We start from the raw sequence: 21,681 nt of genomic DNA on the forward strand, positions 1-21,681 counted from the left end.
TGAGGTACTTTGTGACGGATTGCTGTACCGTGGAATCCTTTTTCGCTTCTCTTGCTTGTGTATTTCTCCTCTTGGAAGCAGTAGCCATACTCTGGTAGAGTTTCGCCGAGGTATTCTAATGTTTTTAGAGTGTAAAGCGTTATAGAGCGGGGAGCTCAGCTTCAGCACGTCTTTACCCGCTCATGGCTGACTCCGCCCCGTATCTACCATACTTGTCACGAGATGTTTTTTTCTGCTTTGCTGTCTCCTAGTGAATGTGTGCAATGTGCACCTTATAGACTGATAAGCAAAAACATTCAAACCACCTGCCTGATACTGTGTAGGTCCACCTTAGGTAGAGTGACCAGATTTTTATGGGTTCAACCTGGGACAGGGTGGGCTAGGGGGGGGGGGCGCAGGAGGGGGCGCTTTGTCGCGCCGAACATTTGGCGTGTTTGCGGCGCCGGAAAATGGGCGTGGCCACGACATTGTGTGAGTGGAGCTAACGTAATGATGTAACAGCGAGGCAAGAAAGCAGTGTTTCCGCCATGATGTGATGAAAAGAGGATTCGCATCATGGGTGTGCAGAAACTGTGATGCTATTTATTAGTATACCATAACCCCAAAGCAGCAAATATAGCCAACTATGACCATTAAATAATAAATGCAGCAACAGTTTCCCCAGACACCAGAAAATAAAATGCAATGTGTGCACCATTTCAGCAGTAAATAACACAATGTGTGCAACATTTTAGCAGGAAATAACACAATGTGGGTAGCATAACACCTGCAAAAAAAATAATTTACTCACCTGACAGAAGAGAAGTCCTCTCACACGGCCGGCCTCTGGCGTGCAGCTCCTCCGAGATCTTCCTCCTGCAGTCTCCCGCACTGACAAGCAGGGCTACGGGAAGTTGGCGCCCAAAGCCCTGTACTGGAGACATAAATAGTCTCCATTACAGGGCTTTGGCAGCCATCTTCCCGTAGCCCTGCTCTGCCTGCCAGAGACTATGCAGGCTGGAGCGGAGCTGCGGGCTGCGAACTGGCGCGGCGTCTAACAGACGCTGCTGCCAGTTGCAATTAGGGTGGCCAAAAGCGGGACGTCTCCCGGGACCTCATGCTGCCTGGGACAGCGGACCCCGAAGGCAGGACGCGTCCCGGGTAAAGCGGGACGTCTGGTCACTCTACTTTAGGCCTCTAACCGACATACCACAATTTTGGCCATGTTTTTAGGAATGCGATGTGACACGATCTGCAGGGACATCAGAAGTGCATAGACTACACTGTCTGAAATCCCCATCCATGCGTTGCCATATATCAGGGAATCACAACATAGTAGCATAGTTTCTGACTGAATGTGCAGTTGTACAGAGGTGCCAGTAGTATAAAAGAAGGTAAAAAGTTTAAAGAGACTCCGTAACAAAAATTGCATCCTGCTTTTTATCATCCTACAAGTTCCAAAAGCTATTCTAATGTGTTCTGGCTTACTGCAGCACGTTTTACTATCACCATCTCTGTAATAAATCAACTTATCTCTCTCTTGTCAGCCTGTGTCTGGAAGGCTGCCAAGTTCTTCAGTGTTGTGGTTCTGTGATGCATCTCCCCCCTCCAGGCCCCTCTCTGCACACTGCCTGTGTATTATTTAGATTAGGGCAGCTTCTCTCTTCTCTCTTATCTTTTACAAGCTGGATAAATCCTCCTCTGAGCTGGCTGGGCTTTCACATACTGAGGAATTACATACAGGCAGAGCTGTCTGCACTCTGCAGGAAGAAACAACCTGACACTTCAGTGGAAGATAGCTGCAGGGGGAAAGAAACACACAAATGATCTCTTGAGATTCAAAAGGAAGGCTGTATACAGCCTGCTTGTATATGGATGCATTTTCTATGTGTGGACATACTGTACATCAACCTACTTCCTGTTTTGGTGGCCATTTTGTTTGTTTATAAACAAACTTTTTAAAACTGTTTTTAACCACTTTTAATGCGGCGAGGAGCGGCGAAATTGTGACAGAAGGTAATAGGAGATGTCCCCTAACGCACTGGTATGTTTACTTTTGTGCGATTTTAACAATACAGATTCTCTTTAAAAAGGAGAAGGCCACGGTGGACTTACCTTCTTAAAGTAGACACAAGTTACTTGTTGATTTTTTTTTTCAACAAAACAATTTATTTACATACTCCAAATAAGTGCAACGTGTTTCACGGGCATATCCCACTTCATCAGGCTATAACAAGGAGTATACACTCTTACAGGTCTGTCAATCAGCTTAACGCCTCTGTTGACCGAGGCGCTAAGCTGACTATACTCCCAATAGCCTGATGAAGTGGGAAGTGCCCACGAAACGCGTTGCACTTATTTGGAGTATGTAAATAAATTTTTTTTATGGAAAAAAACTACTCCATACTGCGCATGCACGAGATAGGGCGTCTTCAGGAGCATTCAGGCTCCCGAAGACTTCCGAAGCCTTTCTTTGGCAGTGGACACAGCAGTATGTGACCAAATTGGTCGAATACTGCTATGGGGAGCCAGCTCTGGAATTGTTAGACACGATTCCCATTGACTTTAAAGTTATGCTAGGTACACGACACCATACAATTTTCTGTTAGATTCTTCTGTTAGATTTACCTACAACATGGAAAAAAGCTATCTGGCAGGTAAATCTAAGAGAAAATCTAACAGAAATTTGTATGGTGTGTACCTAGCATTAATTTGTTTCAAGTTTGCACTGAGCATGCATATTACTAAGAGCAGAAAGCAGCTCTGGGAGCGCTGGGGTAGCACGATCAGACACGGCACCGGAAGAGCATGAAAGGTCGCGGCCATCTTTGAGAAAATACGCCCGATCTTTGGAGATTAATACACCGGGAAGCAGGGTTATTGGAGCGGCGATAATGGCATTAGTAGCGTGTGATTAACACACGATTTTTTTTTATTTTTGGTGGGGCGCTTGTTCACACTGGCTTTATGTGACTGTAGTCTACGAGAAAATGGCCGCCGTAGCTGTCACTCGAGCACCCCTCCCCTGGCAGAGCGCGTGATGTGTGACGTCACTCATAGGACTTCTGTAGCTGAGTCTTCGTCCTCGCACGGAACTGCACGGTCTATACGCTAGTTTAGTGAGCCCGGTTTGGCCATTGTCCTTTTGTGGAGCTCCTCTATTCTGTCCCCCGAGAAGTGAGGACCATGAAGGCAGACGGGCAGTGGGGGCTCCGGGAGGCCGTGCTGTGTACGGCGCTTGTGTTCGGTGAGTGCAGGGTGTTTACTAGCAGGCGGACGGGTGTCAGTCCGGAGAGGGAGGCCTGATGTGTGCCAGTAGTGGCAGCGCTCTGCATGGACTGCTGCGCCTACTGTACTGAGGGGAAGCTGCAGCACTGCTGCACTACACACAGCAGCCTGTCACCGGGCTGTACCAGGAAATAGATGTGTATAAACCATGTACTGCTAAAAAGAAAAACACGCAGGCATTTTTGCAACTTTATAAAATTTTACAACTGGTTGTAATAATTTATACTTATAGCTATCAGAAAGTGCAACCTAACCATTGATGTAAATGTATTTGTATCAGAAAATGCAACCCAACCTAACCCTATTCTCACACAGAACCCTCCTCTTCTGGGCAACTAATAACACCCCCCCCCCCCCTTGAGGGAATAAAGAACCCCCATGGTGGGTGCTCCAACACTTTATCCTACACGTCGAACTAACCTACATCCCATAGACTTTTACTATCCCTTCCCCTCCCCCAACCCTAACCCCTAACCCTCCTGGTATACGTTTGATAGTGGATGTAGGCAAATTCGACGTGTAGGTTATCACGTCGGAACATGGGCAACTAATAAACCCCGCCTGGAAGGAAGTCGACTGGAGGGAAGTAATAACCCCCTACCCCCTTGGTGGGCAACTAATAACCCCCCTCTATAGGGAACTAAACAGTTAAAGGACCTCTGTCACCAAAATCTTAAAATTTTAAATATATGTAAACATATACAATTAAGAAGTATGTTTCTTCCTGAGTAAAAGGAGCCATAAATTGCTTTTCTCCTATGTTGCTGTCACTTACAGGAGGTAGTAGAAATCTGACAGAAGTGACAGGTTTTGGAGTAGCTTATCTCTTTATGGGGGGGGGAGTTCACAGGGACTTCTTTATTTTCAAACAGCGCTCGGTGAATAGCCGTTGCTCCGTCCACCTGCCAAAAAAGTGTGCGGTCAGCAGGGAGTGTCTTTATAAAGAATAAAGGCTATGCTGAGAATACCCTATGGAGAAATGGAGTAGCCCAAAACCTGTCGGTAATGTCAGATTTCTACTACTTGCTGTAAATGCCAGCAACATAGGGGAAAAGTAATTTATGGCTCATTTTACTCAGGATGAAATGTACTTCTTATTTGTATGTGTTTTAAATTTTAAGATTTTTGCTACCGTTCCACTTTAAGCACAGTCCATTCAAGTTGCAAAATTTTACAGGTTGCAATATTTTTCATTACACTGGCGATATTATGTACACGGATTTCTTTGAAATGCATAATTAGTTACTGTGCTGTTCAAATATGTATCTTTTTCTATCTGCATGTTATTATTGTGTACTGTATTTACATAGTGTGTGTATATAGTCTTCTCATTAAAGGTGCCCATACACTCGTTAGATTGGCAGCAGATAGATAAGAAATGCATCTGATGATCTATCTGATGCGTTTTAGAACATTTTTTACCAGGCTAGAATTCCAATAGATTTCAGTTTGAAATCTATTGAAATTCGATCTGATGGCGTTTTTTTGCCATCAGATTTCCATTAAGGCCAATGCAAAATGATAAGCAATCTCATCAGATCGACCCAAATTTTCCACCCTGCCAGTTCGATGGAAATCCATCGAAATCGATCGGTCGATTGGCCAACCGATTTGCAATCGATCGATGGATCGATCAGTCGGCCAGAAAATCGGCTGAGTGTATGGGCCCCTTTACTGTCCCTCTGAGGAACTTACAATCTAATCCCTATCATGTTCACTCATTGTGCTCCTACTGTAGTCTGGCCATACACTAGGCCAGGGGTCTGCAACCTTTAAGACATAAAGAGCCACTTGGACCCGTTTCCGAAAAGAGAAAAAAACTGGGAGCCGCAAAACCATTATAAAACAAATCGTTAGCAGATATGACCCCCATATGCACAAATCATTAGCAGATATGACCCCCATATGCACAAATCGTTAGCAGATATGAGTCCCATATGCACAAATCGTTAGCAGATATGACCCCCATATGCACAAATCGTTAGCAGATATGACCCCCATATGCACAATCCTTCAGCAGATCTGACCCCCATATGCACAATCCTTCAGCAGATCTGAAAAGAAAAACCCATTTACTCACCTAGTCAGAAGACCTCCTGTCACGATCTCCTCCTGTCCCGACCTCCGGTCCCGACCTTGTGGCGCGCAACTCCCACAATCCTCTTCCTTCCCGACGTCACGTCCTGCCTGCATTACTCTGCAGGGCTACGGGAAAATGGCCGCCCGAAGCCCTGCACTGCACTGGTCCGGCGGCCTCTCTGATAGGCTGCCGGCCAGCGATAGCACACGTCACACGCGCGCCGCAGCCACTGACACCGGAGCCGCGGCAAAGGTGAAAAAGAGCCGCATGCGGCTCCGGAGCCGCGGGTTGCAGACCCCTGCACTAGGCGATGTTACCTGTCGTTATACGGCAGATTCGATCACTGTGAATTGTTAGCGCAAGTAGTGCCAATAAATTTCCATGTAAAACTGTTCGTTGATCATGCAGGATGAAAAATTTTGCTCGATCAACTAAGGGTTAATACAGATATGGCGATGACAGATGTACAGTGTTGGCAGTACTCTCACCTGTCCCGCTGGCGACTGTCCTCCCTGGATGGTGGTTTAATTTCATGCCGTAGGTCTCCTCCTCCCTGTGTCTTCTTCTCTTTCTGGTCATGTGATACAAGTGGAAGTTCACACACTAGAGGTCTGGCAGCATCCAGGCCGGACCTCTAGTGTTTGAACTTGAGCTTTTGTCACATGACGAGGAAGAGAAGAGGGCACAGGGAGTAGGAAACCTGCGGTATGAAGTAAACTACTGGACCCGGGAAGACGTGCATCAACAGGGAGGGAGGGACGTGCTGCCGGCTGGAGGGAGACTTGGATGGCAAGCCAGGCAGCTTCGACTACAGATTTTCGAGCGGCCTTTCCATGTCAGTTCACGGAGGGTGTCTCCGTGAACAGCCGGAGAGCCACCGATCGCGGCTTGCCGGCAAAATGTAAACAGGCAGGGGAAGAAATCCTCGCTGTTTACATCATACGGCGCTGCTGCGCAGCAGCGCCGTGACGTAGATCGGCTATCCCCGGCCTCTGATTGGCTGGGGATCGCTGGCATCTGATAGGCAGAAGCCTATCCTATCAGGCGCAGGACGGATATCCGTCCTGCGCCGCTCAGAGGGGGAGGGAGCGGGCGAGACGGCGAACGCTGCGGAGGGGGGCTTTGAAGAGCCCCCCCCCCCCCCCGCGCTAAGCAAATGCAGCCGGTGGCGATCAGACCCCTTCAGCAGGACATCCCCCTAGTGGGGAAAAAAGGGGGGTAGTCTGATCGCCTCGCTGCACTCCTGATCGGTGCTGCGGGCTGTAGAGCCCACGCAGCACCGATCACTGAAAAATCCCCTGGTCGTCAAGTGGTTTTAAAGAGGAACTTCAGTGAAAATAATGTAATAAGAGTGTTTCATTTGTACAATAATTATCCTATACAATAAAATGCAAGTGTCCCTGCGTCATCACCTGAATGGTTGTGTGTCCCTGGCATTTTTGTACTGAGCATGTGCGCAGCCAGGGCAGTTAGGACACAGGGCCGGATCTGACAGTTTGCTGCGTGTGGTTCACAGAGGTTCTAATTACATTGTGGGAAATACCAGCTTTTTCTAACTGCCAAGCAAGCAGCTCCCTGGGTGCATGTACTTCAGACTGTGGTGGGGGGGAACGAGCAAGCAGGATGCGTATGTGCGCGCATTGCAGGGGTAGCGGCTGTGACCTAGCGCCTTTTTACTGTGTATAAATGATTGTCAGTGTTTGCCCATTGTAAAATCTTTTAAATCCCTGATTTACATTCTGACATTTATCACATGGTGACATTTTTACTGCTGGCAGGTGATGTAGCTGCTGCTTGCTTTTTTGGCAGTTGGAAACAGCTGTAAACAGCTTTTTCCCACAATGCAGCAAGGTTCCCAGACAGGAAACTGCCATGACCATGGTCCTCAGTTTCTTGTGGGAGGGGTTTCACCACAATATCAGCCATGCAGAACCCACTGATGATCCGTTTGAGAAAAGGAATAGATTTATCATCTAAAAGGGGGTATAAGCTACTGATTGAGATGAAGTTCAATTCTTGGTCACGGTTTCTCTTTAAGGTGGCCACTAACGGTCCAATTGCTAGCAAAAAATCGTTTGAGCGATCAGAAATTTTGATCGGATTGGTTGAAAATAAACTCAGTTGATGAGCACAATCGATTATGAACAATTCGTCAGACTACATTTTTGTCAAACCAAAATGTGGATTTTCTTGATTGGTTGTGATAGATCGGAAGCAAAGATTGGTCCGTTGATGGTGTAGTGAACGATTTTTCTTCTGATCAGAAATTGGACCATTAGTGGCCACCTGTAGTCCCATAATCTAGTGCCAAGAATCCAGCATGCAGCAGCCACCGATTCTCCTTGAAGCAGGTTAGCCATGAGAAAAGAGCACTGGGCAATGGGAGTGACAGAGCGATCAGGTATGCTGGTTACAAGAGGCCACGGCGGTAGGGCCTTAGGGCTGGGAGCAATTCTGCAGTGCATGCCGGCAGTGTGCTACACCAGTGAATCCCTATGGGGGTGGTTCCATTTGCACTTTTTCTTTTGGGAGCAATTGCATCAATGGCTACAGAGGCAATTACAATCGAAAAAATCCGACGTGTGTATGGGCCTTAATTCCCGCAAGGCATCTTGTGTTTACCCTTAGGATTAGGATTATTATTAGATTTCACAGGGGCTTATACACCTGATAGTATTTACTACTTATCTTGGTCAAAGGATTGGACTATCCACTGACCAATTGTAGACGACTGAAATGGTTGTTTTGTTTTTTTTGGTTAAAAAAACACCAGATGTAGTTGTAAATATTGATTGGTCCTGCACATATTTCATCGTGGCCTACGTTTGTGGAAATGTTTGATATAGCTGAAACGATGGAACGTAGTGGCAACAAAACTTCCTATAGTGGATCTCCTTTTAACTGGTTTATAAGCATGGTTTGGTGTCCCTGTCCTTTTTGTTGACCAGCAAATCAATGAATTGTTCAAGAGGTTGGCTGCAGATCCTCTTGTGCTTATGCAGTTTAGGAATACATTTAGGCTTGGGCCACACCTGGGTTAAAACTACAACGTTTTCCAGATCTGGCAACGAGCGGGGGAACAGACACACAAATGGTAAAAGTAAAATATAGGAACCCTTTACATTCAATTTCTTTAAGAGATCAGTTTGTTCCGACTGCTTACTGCAACACTAAGTCCTGACCCATTCGATATTAGCGGCTACTGATCCTGACAGAATCAATGGGAGCCTAAGAGAACAGATAGTATCCTTTCTCCCTATGCTGGTTGCCACATGCGTTTCCCAAAAAACTCACCTGTTTTATGTGGATTCAGTCCCACCACTGCTCGGTCCAGTGCAAGCTCCGGTATACAAATTGTAGCCCCAGCAGAAGCAGGTGGTTCCCCATTGGATAGCAACAGACTAGTGGGAATACGCTTACCCAGGGAGGATTCATATTGGTTCACTGAGTAGTGGACCAATGAGAATCCTCCCTGTTGGAGGGAGTATTTTAATTGGTGTTTTGCAGTCCAGTGGGGGGGAAGGGGGGGCTTCTGCCAGGGCTCCTATCTGCTTCCTGGCTCTTCTCCCCTGCAGTGGAGTGAATGACTCAGCAGCTGTAGTGGTATCGGATAGGTGAGCGGACCGAACATACAACAGCAGGTAATGTGAATTATGCCGGTGGACATGCTATGGACCACAATCCTAAGTGGATATGCTGTGAATGTGCCATTGTGCATTCCGTCTAGTGTGGCCTGATCCAATCCTTCGGGCAACATTGCAACACTGAAGCTGTACAGATGAGTCGCCTGCCTGATCGAGGGTGTGGGATTAACATCACATGGTGGATGGGGTGAGTGGGGAGAGTAATGCTTTTGGCTAGCAATCAGTCAAATCGATCCACCAGGCTGATTGTATGCCAAGGCGTCAGCAGACATCGGGTGCCACTGTACACATGTACGCATGCTAGGTTCTTGGCTGAGGCGGTCGAGTTTCACTTAGCGTCTATGAGATTTTAGCTGCGGACGCTTTTACTTAAAGGGAACCTGAAGTGAGTAGAGGCTGCCTTATTTATTTCCTTTTAAACGCTACCGGTTGCCTGGCAATCCTGCTGATCTTTCATGCATCAGTAGTGTCTGAATCACACACCTGAAACAAGCATGCAGCTAATCTTGTCAGAGGTTTGTCAGAAACATCTGATCTGCATGCTTGTTCAGGGTCTATTGCTAAAAGTATTAGAGGCTGAGGATCAGCAAGACAGCCAGGTATTTGATATTGTTTAAGGGCTCATTTCCACTATAGCGAATTTGCATAGCAATACAAGTGAATGGGACTGTTTCCACTTGTCAGGATTCCTTTGTGTTTTTCTGTGCAGAAAAAATTCGCATGACAGAGCCATCAGAATTCGCATGCTGCATACCGCTATGCGAATCGCATACAATGTATTTAATAGGAAATTCGCATGAGGTTTGGGTATACGAATTTTCATGCGAATTCGCATAGAAACAATGGAAAAGCACACCAGCACTGCCAAGGTTAAATTCGCATACATCGTCATCCATGCGAATTTGCATAAAAATTTGCATAGACCCGCATGCGAAATTCGCATCCGCATGCAAATTTTTACCCCAGCGATTCGCACCGCACAAGTGGAAATGCAGGAAATGAATGAGAGCCATTATATCACTCTCAGTTCAGATGTCCTTCAACTTGTACAATTTAAAATGTGCACATATACAGTAAAATGTAGATAAGTTCCAGAGTAAAACTCACTATAAACCTTTTTTTTAATGTTGTTTTAACTTAGTTGTTAGTTAAAATCTGACAGGTTTTGGACTAGTTCATCTTCTCATGGGAGAGATTTTCTGGTATTTCATTATTTATAAAAGCACATACTGAATGGAGTTGCTCAATCCAACTGCTAGAAGTGTGTGCAAAAAAATACGGCGGCTGATTGGCATCTTTGTATAGATCTTTTCCCGGGAGTGCTTTTGTAAAGCATAAAGAAAGTGCTGAGAATCCCCATGAGTAGATAGGCCAGTCTAAAGTCTGTCAGATCTTTCACTTGCACCTGAAGGGGAAAAAAGTACTTCTAGGGGGAACTTGCCTTGGGAGGGAGAAGCCTCTGTATCCTAAAGAGGCTTCCCCCATCCTCAGCATTGGGGATCCAGTGCTGGTTTCCCTGAAGATCTGCTTACTGGCTTGCAGTTGTCAGAAGCCTCGCGCATGTGCAGTATCTGCTTCCCCTTTGTCTCTGGAAATAGCTGAGCTCGATGGGGTCCACTGTACTGTACTTTGCAGTAGAGTGGACCTGATTGTGCTTGGCTATTTCCCCCTGGAGCCCGAGTGGAAAGCCACTTATGCACCTTTACAGGCAGGCACATGTCAGTGTTACTGTCTGTGAGTGTTTGGGGCTGCCAGCGCTGGATCAGACTGGCAGAAGGAAACTGGGGAAGCCTCATTAGGATCCAAAGGCTTCTGCGCACCTCATCTATTTCCGAACAGGAAGTGAGCATCACTTACTGTTTGATCACATGCCAGGAAAGGTTTACTGCTCACTAACACAACAAACCCCGAAGGCCTGTTTTTGGCGGTGCAACCGCCGCACTTCATGGCCAATCTGCAGTGTGAAGCCGGCCTCAAGGTAGGAACCCACTAGATTGTGTTTTTTGAGTGTTTAGGGATCACTTTAGATCGCTAGCAATTTCCCTAAATGCTTTGCCAATGTACGTGGATGGGACTGATTCCACTGGAGCGATTGGGATTAGGGAAATCTCAATTACAGGACATGCAGCATTTTGGGAAGGTTTCCATTCTAATGTATTGTATAGGAGCAGGGAAATTGCTTGCAAAGCGCTACCACACATTGCTATCGATTAACGCTTTGTAGTGGGACCCAGGCCTTAGTGCCTTGTCAACAAAAGCCATAGGACTGTCAGGCCAGAATTCCAGATACTGTTTAGCAAGTAAGAAGTTTCACATACTGTTTAATATTGTTTGTTTATAGTTGAGCTCATATTCCCATATTTTCTTTCTCAAACTTTGTTTTAACCTTACATTATGCAGCATTGTTATGATTTTTTATTTTTTATTATTTTTTATGCTGGGGTAATTTTATTTTTATGTCATTATTTCAGGTGTTTTCAGTTCAGTCTCCTGTGTTAGATTTGAAGTAAAAGATTCAAAAAATGTCACCTGCATATTGGCCGACCTATCAGTTAATTTTACAGTTGGATATAATTCTAGTAAGAAATTGGTAAGTAGAATTTAATCTATCTGCTTTATTTTCTGTATGCTGCCATATTCATATAGCATGTCTTCTGATTTGCATAATGTTTACAGATGCCAGGTTTCTCTTCACATATGGCTTCAGGATTTTTTATGAAACTCCCTTCAACAGATATATGTTAAAATGGGTCTAAAAACTGTTACTTGAGTTTTGGAAAAGTGGGAAACAGCACAGATAGACTATCCTGGTAAACAGGCTTAGGCCCCGTTCACATCACAAACGCGGATGGCCATGCATGCAGAACGCAACGCATGCGAACGCACGCCATCTGCGTTTGTGTGCGTTGCGTGGCTGATCCCATCACTGAAAAGTGAATGGGACAGCCAGGCGTTTTTACAAAAAAATGCGTGCAGCATGCGTTCCCGGACCGCACAAGTCCGGAACGCATGCAGTGTGAACATCAGACATTGCACTCTATGCAATGTCTGATGTCGTACGTGTCGGCCACCTGCACGCGTTTCCAAAACGCGGCTGGAAACGCGTGCAGTGTGAACGGGGCCTAATACATGGGTACATTTGCTGTACAACTTTCCAAAACCAAAATATATACACATTGTTCACCAAACAAGGTGCAAAGGTCCCACAGGAGGTCACAGCAGGACAACAAAGATCAAACCACAAGTCCCAGTAAAGCCTCGTACACACTTCAGATTAATGTCATTTGAAATGTTTGAACGACAGAATACCATCATTTGGGACAAGAAACGTTATATTCTGGCCAATCCCACTGGCGGATATATTCTGACGGTTATTGGGCAGATAACGCACAGTCGATCAATCACGCTAGTTTCAGAGCATGCAAGCATATGTCATGTGAAATGTCACTTCTGCTTGCATGCACAGTGTTCAACCGTAATCGTTAGGAATATCTGTGTGTCAACAAAGTCGTTTAAAGTACTTATATTTCTTTTGCTAGGTAAACATTTTTTATGTAGCTCGTTTGTGATTGCTGATCTAAATCCATCATGTGTATGGGCCTTGAATTGATCTGAGCAGCAAGTGTGTGTCTCATTCCTTGCCATAACCTAAGGAATACTGGAAAAGTACAAGGCAGTGTACTGTGAGGTTTCACTTGCTAGCATTTGTAGTCCCCTGTTCTACACACTTTAAAGTGAACATGTGAACTGATGGAAAAAAGTGTAACTTGCCTAGGGCTTCTAGCGGCCGCCTGCAGATGTCCTGACCGATCCTCCGGTCCCCCGCAGCGAGCCATTTTCATTTCCGGCAACTCGCCAGTCGGCCACTGCCCCTGCGCAGCCCTGGCCATGCACATCCTCTATCATGGTCCCGTCGCCATCCTACGCAGGATGAGAAACTCTCGTACTGAGCATGCGCAGGATGCTGACGGGGGTGAGATCAAGGGCGCGCCTGGCCAGGGCTTCGCAGGCGCAGTGACCACCGACTGTCCGGTCGCCAGAAATAAGACTGGCTTACTGCGGGGTGCCAGAGGATCAGTCAGGACCCGTGTGGGAACAGGAAGTCAGCAGGCGACTGCTAGAAGCCTTCGGTAAGTTAAACTTTTTTTTTTTTTTTTTTTGTATTTTTTTTTTTTGTATCAGTTAAGGTTCCCTTTAGAGGCACCACCATCTCATCTGTAAGGCCTGGAACCCACTGAAATCAGCAAACGCAAAACGCAACCGCTAGCGTTTTGTCTGAGCGGTTTGCAAGCGGATTCATGCGCGTTTTTGGTTGTGTTTTGCAACATTTTATTTTTTTGCCCAGCGGGTGCGTAGCGTTTTGCGTTTTTATCCTGATTGGTCCTGTGAATTATTTTTCATTTTGTTACAGTGTACTGAACCGCAAAACGCTAGCAAAACCGCTCAGTTTAGGTTTTGTTGAGCGTTTCTGCTAGCGTTTCAATACTTTACATTGAAGCGCTAACGCTCCCAAAATGCTGCAGGTCCTGCGTTTGCGTTTCTGGGAAACGCAAACGCTCCTGTGGAAGTTGCCCCATCCATTAACATTAGCCCAGCGTTTTGGCAAACTGCTAGCGTATCGCAGTGCTGCCAAAACGCTGCCAAAAGCGCTCCTGTGGGTTCCAGCCCTAAAAGAGCAGGACAGCATGGCCTGATGCTTCCCCTGTTGCCTTGCTTGTTCCAGCTCACATCTCTCTAATCTGGCATCTGCTCATGCAGAAGCATCGACTTCTCTGTAGCAACACAATGCTTCCCCTTCCTGTTGCCGCTGTCTTCTGTCACTGTACTATACAGTAAATATTCTAATATAGTAAACTACCTCTCCTGGTCCTGGCCAATCTCCATTATAAGTCTATGGGCGCAACGCCTGGTATAGTAAAGTGTTTTTTTTTTTTGTTTGTTTTTGTTTTTTTTTAGCCCCTACGTGACGCTGACTCTGGATATAGAAAACAATGGGCGGTGCGTGCGTCATATGTCAGTGTGAAACCCATGGTTGGCTGAATCGGGTAATTTCCACGCGGCGCTGTGTGCCTTAGCTGTGCGCCATCACAGCAGCAATGCTATGATGCATGCCCCGCGTTTCGGTAATTCGGGGCTCTGGACCCCAAATTACATCTCCCTGCGAGTTGCGACAACTTGGAGGGGGAATAGTATTTAATGTCAACCCCGAGTTTAGCAGCAGCAGAGAGAGCCGTCATTCGACTCTCCGAGCACCGAACCGAGCAGCACTGAGACCAGAAGAATTCACCAGCGCTGGATAAAGATTACTATACAAATAAGCAGTCTGGGGAAAATGAAGACTAATGTAAACGTAAGCAAAAGGGCATGCAGTGTTACCACTTCCACTTTGCAATCACTGATAAAAGTATCGTCCTAGTCCTCCCACGGGGTTGTACGCAATCCCAGGTATCTCTTCCCTTGTTAGCGATGACGCTCCTGGTAGTGTGTGGAGCGCAGTACAGGCTACTTTCACTTGTAGTGCAGATCAGAGCGGGCCTACTCGCTGCAAAACTAAGGGGAGAGGAGAGTGAGGAGTCCTGCCTGCAGAGGTATCGGAGCCATTCACATTACAGATGCAAGTGGCTTATTACTGGCTGCATTTTGAAGATCAGCTTCATGATTGGCTCAAGTGTGAGTAGAAAGTTTGAAGGACTCGTGCTGAAAGTCCCTCCTGCAAAGTTATCAGAGCCACTCACAGGAAGCGAGTGGCTGCCTCTATTCAGTGATGGCTGCAATTTTTAAGGAGCCCTGTATACTGTGCCAACACTTTGTCCAGTCTGGCCTGGCTATACTTAAACTTGTAGTCCACCAAACATGCAAGTGCTTGTACTGTACCTCCAATATCTTCCCTGGTGTCTAGTGGTTTCAGTTACTGGCAGTGTGGCACACAGACCGGGCATCCTACATTAGTTGACTTCTGTGTTCTCTCCTCTCTTCCACTGTACGGCTCTCTCTTTCTCACTGTCACGGACGATTGCGGGGACGCAGGCGCGTCCTGGAACTGCCCATGAAGAAAAGAACGATCGCACTCGATTCCTGCATCGATTGCGCTTCAAAACGGTACAATCTGGGTTGAGTGTGTAGGGACAGCTGAAGTCCTTTTCTTAGCAAAGAGAGCACCATTCCAAAGGCTGGCTGGCTCTTTTGATATGCTAATGAGCCTGAGCCTAATCTGCCCCAGAGAGTCCCTGGCTTCAAGCTGTGTTGATGGCCCATCCATCAGGTATAAGGTGACAAGCACCATGGCAGGAGCAATCTAGTTGGGCTAAAAGCCAGACCCACTGGCTCATTCCCAGCAGGGGAGGCGACACCTCGCTGGCTGCTCCAAACTTCAAAGAGCCTTTGCCTGGGAATAACCTGAGTCTCATAGCAAATCCATAACTTCCCAGATCTGTCATATTTCTGGGGTTCCTGAGATGGCAGCTTCACCAAACGTGGGGGAAGTGTAGCATGAGCCCCGGTGCTGGTTCTGAGGAAGTTTCAGAACATTCTGAGGTAAGGACTGCCAGTTAGGCAGTTTGGAAAGGCCCTGATGATACCACAGGATTCCCACCCCTCATGTCTGGTATCAGGGCGCTGGGTAAATCGAGACAGACCTGAAAATGTTAATAAATCTGCCCTGACCTGTACATTTCTGTGAGATAGAGCCCATATATGGGTAGATATGATTTCTAGCCCCAGTACAAGGGGAGGGCTCATCTCATCTTTGAAGGGGGTGTATGTCTCCCCGCCCTCACTCCCTCCTACTGAAGCAGGGGCATAAGAATGGCTGAGGACCCAAACTCAGTGTCCTCCACACTGAACCATCTTGCACTCATCAGATGCCAGCTTGAGGATATGCTGGCATCCACCTGCTCTGAACTCTGAACTCTGGACTTTGAAACCAAGAACTTTGATTCTTCCCACAATAAGGACATCTTTCCAGGAACTAAGTATTTTTCTCCCTTCTTTTATTTTTCATACTGGCTATTACTGTTTTAATAATTGTTGATTTTCATGATTGTCTGTATATATTAATTATTTATATTGCGTGAATAAACGACTTTCCCCAAGTCATTCACTGTTTCGCTACCCTGCTTATCAGCACACACAGAAATGATCCCGGGTCTCTGAAGATACGCTACTGTTTGTTTGTTGTTGGCTAGACAGAATATCGTGTGTTTAACCGTTTTATTCGCAGGATTAGTCAGTCAGTTAGTGGGCCCCACGGTCCCATAGTAACCGCGGTGGTGGCAGTTTACTCTGAACCAGTAGGTGACGTTGTAATTACCCGTGTCTCACAGGCTCCCTTCTGAGTTGTCTGCGGCTAATTCTTAACGGTTCCTGCGCATTGACTGCGACCAGAGTTCGCACGATCTGTGCGCTGGCACCGTTTAGAAGGCTAAGTGCGGTCAGCCACTGAGGGCTCCAGTGACAGTGTTAGGCAGCGGTTGGGACCTGTGTTGTGCTGAAAGTATCTGCGATAGCGCTAGCGCTATCGAGAAACGAACTAATTCGTTGGTGTAGCTGGAAGGCAATATATTTTTTATATATACAGAGAGACTGTGTAGCCAGTACCCCTCCCCAAAAGTTTTATTTTATTTGGCATGGAAATGTCCGGGAACTACAAGCTCATGGCCGTATCCGACCTGGAAAATCTTTGTCAGCTGCGGGGCATTGACACCCTCCGCAGGAACAAACAGGATATGGTAAATGACTTGTTTCAATGGGATACCCAGCAACCGCGGGAGCTGGATGTGTCTGCTGAGGTAGACGCTGCCCCATCTGACTCAAGGCAAGGGGAACCAGAGGCTGAAGATCCTAGGCGTACAGAGGTTGAGCATCCTGCGGGCCCTGTTGCAACAGTTACGCCAGAGACTGTCAGTATGGACCCCAATCCCAGAGTTTCTGAAAGTACTCGCCTGGAACCGGCCAGTACTGGACTGTCCGTTTGTACTGATCCCCTAATGCAGCAGGCATTACAAAAGCTGATGGACACTGACCTGGACAAGTACCTGCAGTACATGCGTGAGAAGCGCCAATCTGCAGAAGCGCGGACAGAGCGCCAAATGCGGGAGGAACGGGAGCGGCAAGCTGCTGCTGCTGCTGCTGCTGAACGCCACGCAGAGAGGGATGCCGCTGAGCGAGAACGGGAGCGCCAATCTGCAGAGGCGCGGGAGAGACGACAGCATGAGCTCAACATGGCAAAGGTTCAACAGGCCAGCCGGAGTTCACCGCCCAGCCTCCCTGCTGAAGGAGCTGCACCACCCGTAAGTGCAAAGTTTAAATTTGCTAATATTGAAAAAGACACAGACATTGACTTGTTTTTGCGGTCTTTTGAAAAAGCATGCCGTCAGTATCGTCTGTCCCAAGACCAGTGGGCCAGACATCTGACACCTTTGCTGCGCTACAAAGCGCTTGATGCCTTCGCAGAATTGCCTGCGGAGAAGGATAATGATTATGCTGCTATAAAAGACGCTATCATTACTAAGTACCAGCTGACGCCAGAAGCCTATCGGAAAAAGTTTAGGGCCTGGCAGAAAAAGTCTTCTGATTCGTACCGAGATGTGGCCAGCAGCTTGCTCACCACACTCCGCCAGTGGACACTAGGCCTCACCAAAGGGTCTTATGATGTCCTGGAGGACTTGATAGTCCTGGAACAATTTCTGAACATTTGCCCTGCTGATGTACGCCAGTTTGTGCTAGAACGCAGGCCGGCTTCAGCAACTGTCGCTGCAGACCTTGCTGAGACTTTTGCAACTACCCGGGTGGTTGATACCCGCAGAACTGTCCCATCCAGCTGGAGAGGAGGTCAGCCCCATACCTCGGCAGACCCTCCTGCCCCTGTGAGCCGTCCGCCACAGAGGCCACCCAGCGCAGCTGCTGCACCCAGGCCTGCAGCGCCTGGAGAGGTCACCTGTCACTACTGCCGCCAGCCCGGACACATGAAATTCGACTGTCCGGAGCGGAGACAGACACCACCAGCACCTGGATCATCTGCATCACCTGTACCTCACCCACAGCAGAGGCAACCCGCCAGCGAACCACAGCCTGGATCATCAGATTTTGTCCTGTTTGCCCGCGGAAAGGAAATCCGCGACCGAACCGACCAGCAGCAACTTGTTAGAGTGAACGGCAAAGTTGTCACCGGATTTCGAGACACCGGAGCTGACATCACGTTAGTTCACTCGCATCTTGTGCCAAAGGAGAGCATCAGCTCCAGCCGATCCCTTGCCCTTACTGGAGTAGAGGGCACCCTTTTCCACATAGCCCACGCAAGAGTGAAGCTGGATTGGGGAGTGGGATGGGGTCCACGAAAGGGTTGTTGGGGTTATGAAGGATCTCCCAGTCCCTGTGTTGCTGGGGACTGATTTGGGCAAGCTTGTGTCCTACTATGAACCTGCCACGACCGCCTTGTCGCTCACGGAAGGAGACGGACTCTCCACCCACCACCAGGTACTTTATACACTTGGGGGAGCACCAGGGGGAGGTGGGTTGAATGTGCCCAGTTCAAGGGTACCAGGTTCAATAGTGCCTGCTTCAAAGGCACCTGAGTTTGATGTACAGGCTGTCTGTTGTGATGATGCTGTAACTGTACCTGAGTTTCTTGTACAACCTGTCTGTAATGAAAAAATGTCTATACCTGTCAACGTCATTACTGCATGCAATGATGATTTGAGTAATGACCGTCTGTGCCATTCTGATAGTGTACCTGTGCTAGCAGTACCGCGCAGCTGCACTGCTCAGAACCCGAGCTCAGAACAGGTGGAGGGGGTTCCGGCCTCCTCCCCCTCCTCTGACCGCAGGGATGAGACCTTTCAGCCGCTGGCCTCGTGTGACATGAGCCAGTTGGCTGAAACTGACAGCGCCATATTCTCAGCCGCACTACAAAGTGACCCAAGCCTGGAGGTGCTCAGGCAGCAAGCCGCTGAGCCCCTCGCAGACGGGGCCGCTTTCAAGGTGTACTGGGAAGGTGGGAGACTGTACAGTGAGTCTGTACAGCCCCCTACAGGTAGATCCCACGCGAATACCAAATGGCTTGTGGTCCCGAGTGCGTTCAGGGGACATGTGCTGAAATCCACACATGGTAATCCTCTGACAGGGCACTCGGGTGTCCGCAAGACACTCGCCGGTATTCGGAAACAGTTTTATTGGCCCCGGATGAACAGGGATGTAGCCAACTACTGCAGGGCATGTGCCGTCTGTCAGGAGCTGGGAAGGTCCAGGGATTCCCGCGGGGTTCCCTTAGGTCCACAGCCACTCAGCAGGGGAACCCTGCGTGGGCTGGCTGTTGACCTAACCAACCCACTGCCCGTTGTCAGCAGTCCCGGCAGACACCACGTCCGACTGCAGTGGCGCAAACGCCCTGTCCAGAACGGTCCATGTTGGGTCAACCCTGAGGGTAGCAGACCGCGACCGGTCCAGGGGAACCGAGCCACAGGCTCCAATAGGTTTTCCCGCCGTACCGGCAACTCGAGGCCCGTCAGCCAGGTTAGCGGCGCCGCCACACATCTTGCGGATGAGTGGCTAAGCCACGGACAAGGGGGAGGGCTGTCACGGACGATTGCGGGGACGCAGGCGCGTCCTGGAACTGCCCATGAAGAAAAGAACGATCGCACTCGATTCCTGCATCGATTGCGCTTCAAAACGGTACAATCTGGGTTGAGTGTGTAGGGACAGCTGAAGTCCTTTTCTTAGCAAAGAGAGCACCATTCCAAAGGCTGGCTGGCTCTTTTGATATGCTAATGAGCCTGAGCCTAATCTGCCCCAGAGAGTCCCTGGCTTCAAGCTGTGTTGATGGCCCATCCATCAGGTATAAGGTGACAAGCACCATGGCAGGAGCAATCTAGTTGGGCTAAAAGTCAGACCCACTGGCTCATTCCCAGCAGGGGAGGCGACACCTCGCTGGCTGCTCCAAACTTCAAAGAGCCTTTGCCTGGGAATAACCTGAGTCTCATAGCAAATCCATAACTTCCCAGATCTGTCATATTTCTGGGGTTCCTGAGATGGCAGCTTCACCAAACGTGGGGGAAGTGTAGCATGAGCCCCGGTGCTGGTTCTGAGGAAGTTTCAGAACATTCTGAGGTAAGGACTGCCAGTTAGGCAGTTTGGAAAGGCCCTGATGATACCACAGGATTCCCACCCCTCATGTCTGGTATCAGGGCGCTGGGTAAATCGAGACAGACCTGAAAATGTTAATAAATCTGCCCTGACCTGTACGGTTCTGTGAGATAGAGCCCATATATGGGTAGATATGATTTCTAGCCCCAGTACAAGGGGAGGGCTCATCTTTGAAGGGGGTGTATGTCTCCCCGCCCTCACTCCCTCCTACTGAAGCAGGGGCATAAGAATGGCTGAGGACCCAAACTCAGTGTCCTCCACACTGAACCATCTTGCACTCATCAGATGCCAGCTTGAGGATATGCTGGCATCCACCTGGTCTGAACTCTGAACTCTGGACTTTGAAACCAAGAACTTTATGATTCTTCCCACAATAAGGACATCTTTCCAGGAACTAAGTATTTTTCTCCCTTCTTTTATTTTTCATACTGGCTATTACTGTTTTAATAATTGTTGATTTTCATGATTGTCTGTATATATTAATTATTTATATTGCGTGAATAAACGACTTTCCCCAAGTCATTCACGGTTTCGCTACCCTGCTTATCAGCACACACAGAAATGATCCCGGGTCTCTGAAGATACGCTACTGTTTGTTTGTTGTTGGCTAGACAGAATATCGTGTGTTTAACCGTTTTATTCGCAGGATTAGTCAGTCAGTTAGTGGGCCCCACGGTCCCATAGTAACCGCGGTGGTGGCAGTTTACTCTGAACCAGTAGGTGACGTTGTAATTACCCGTGTCTCACAGGCTCCCTTCTGAGTTGTCTGCGGCTAATTCTTAACGGTTCCTGCGCATTGACTGCGACCAGAGTTCGCACGATCTGTGCGCTGGCACCGTTTAGAAGGCTAAGTGCGGTCAGCCACAAGGGCCCTTGTGACACTCACACTCGCATGTTTCCTTTTTAAACCATACCAGTTGCCTGGCAGTCCTGATCTTTCTGGTCAATGTGGTCTAATCACACCCCTAAAAATAAGCATGCAGCTAATCTTGTCAGATTTGCCTTAGACATCTGATCTGTATGCTTGTTCGGGGGATATGGCTTAAAGTAATAGAGGTTGAGGATCAGCAGGACAGCCAGGCAAATGTGCATTATGAAAAAGGAAATAAAACGTGAGCCTCCATATTGCTCTCTCCTTGGGTTCCCTTTTAAGCACACTTGAACTGAGAGGGTTGTAGAAGTTGACATATTTGTTTCTTTTTACACAGCATACATTGCTTGGCTCTTCTGCTGATGCTATTCTTCTCATGAAGATCATGACTGGATAAGCTACATGCTGGTTTCAGGTTTGTGATTCAGACACTACTGCAGCCAAAGAGATCAGCAGGACTGCCAGGCAACTGGTATTGTTTAAAAGGAAATGATTATGGCAGCCTCGATATCCTTCTCAGCTCAGGTGTCATTTAAGTCACAAGTCCAGGCAAAGAGCCAGAAATATACAGACATAAGAGATGGGGGCCACAAGCTGCCTTGCAGATGGCCAGATGAAGTCTGGAGAGTGTCCTAGACATTTGTCAAGTAATTAGATGGCTATTTAAATCAACCTCCACT

At 47.8% G+C, this 21,681-nt stretch overlaps 1 protein-coding gene across 1 annotated transcript in view; it reads left to right on the top strand.

Annotated features, from left to right (window-relative positions):
* Nucleotides 1-3,011: 3,011 nt before the first annotated feature.
* Nucleotides 3,012-21,681, top strand: part of LAMP1 (lysosomal associated membrane protein 1) — a 45,200-nt gene continuing 26,530 nt past the window's right edge. Inside the window, exons 1-2 of the mRNA XM_068268091.1 lie at nucleotides 3,012-3,226; nucleotides 11,463-11,581. Of these exons, the coding sequence (XP_068124192.1) occupies nucleotides 3,166-3,226; nucleotides 11,463-11,581 (180 nt within the window). The 5' untranslated portion in view covers nucleotides 3,012-3,165. The remainder of the gene's footprint in view (nucleotides 3,227-11,462; nucleotides 11,582-21,681) is intronic.

Source organism: Hyperolius riggenbachi, chromosome 2 (assembly GCF_040937935.1).
Source record: "Hyperolius riggenbachi isolate aHypRig1 chromosome 2, aHypRig1.pri, whole genome shotgun sequence".
NCBI classification, from domain to species: Eukaryota; Metazoa; Chordata; class Amphibia; order Anura; family Hyperoliidae; genus Hyperolius; species Hyperolius riggenbachi.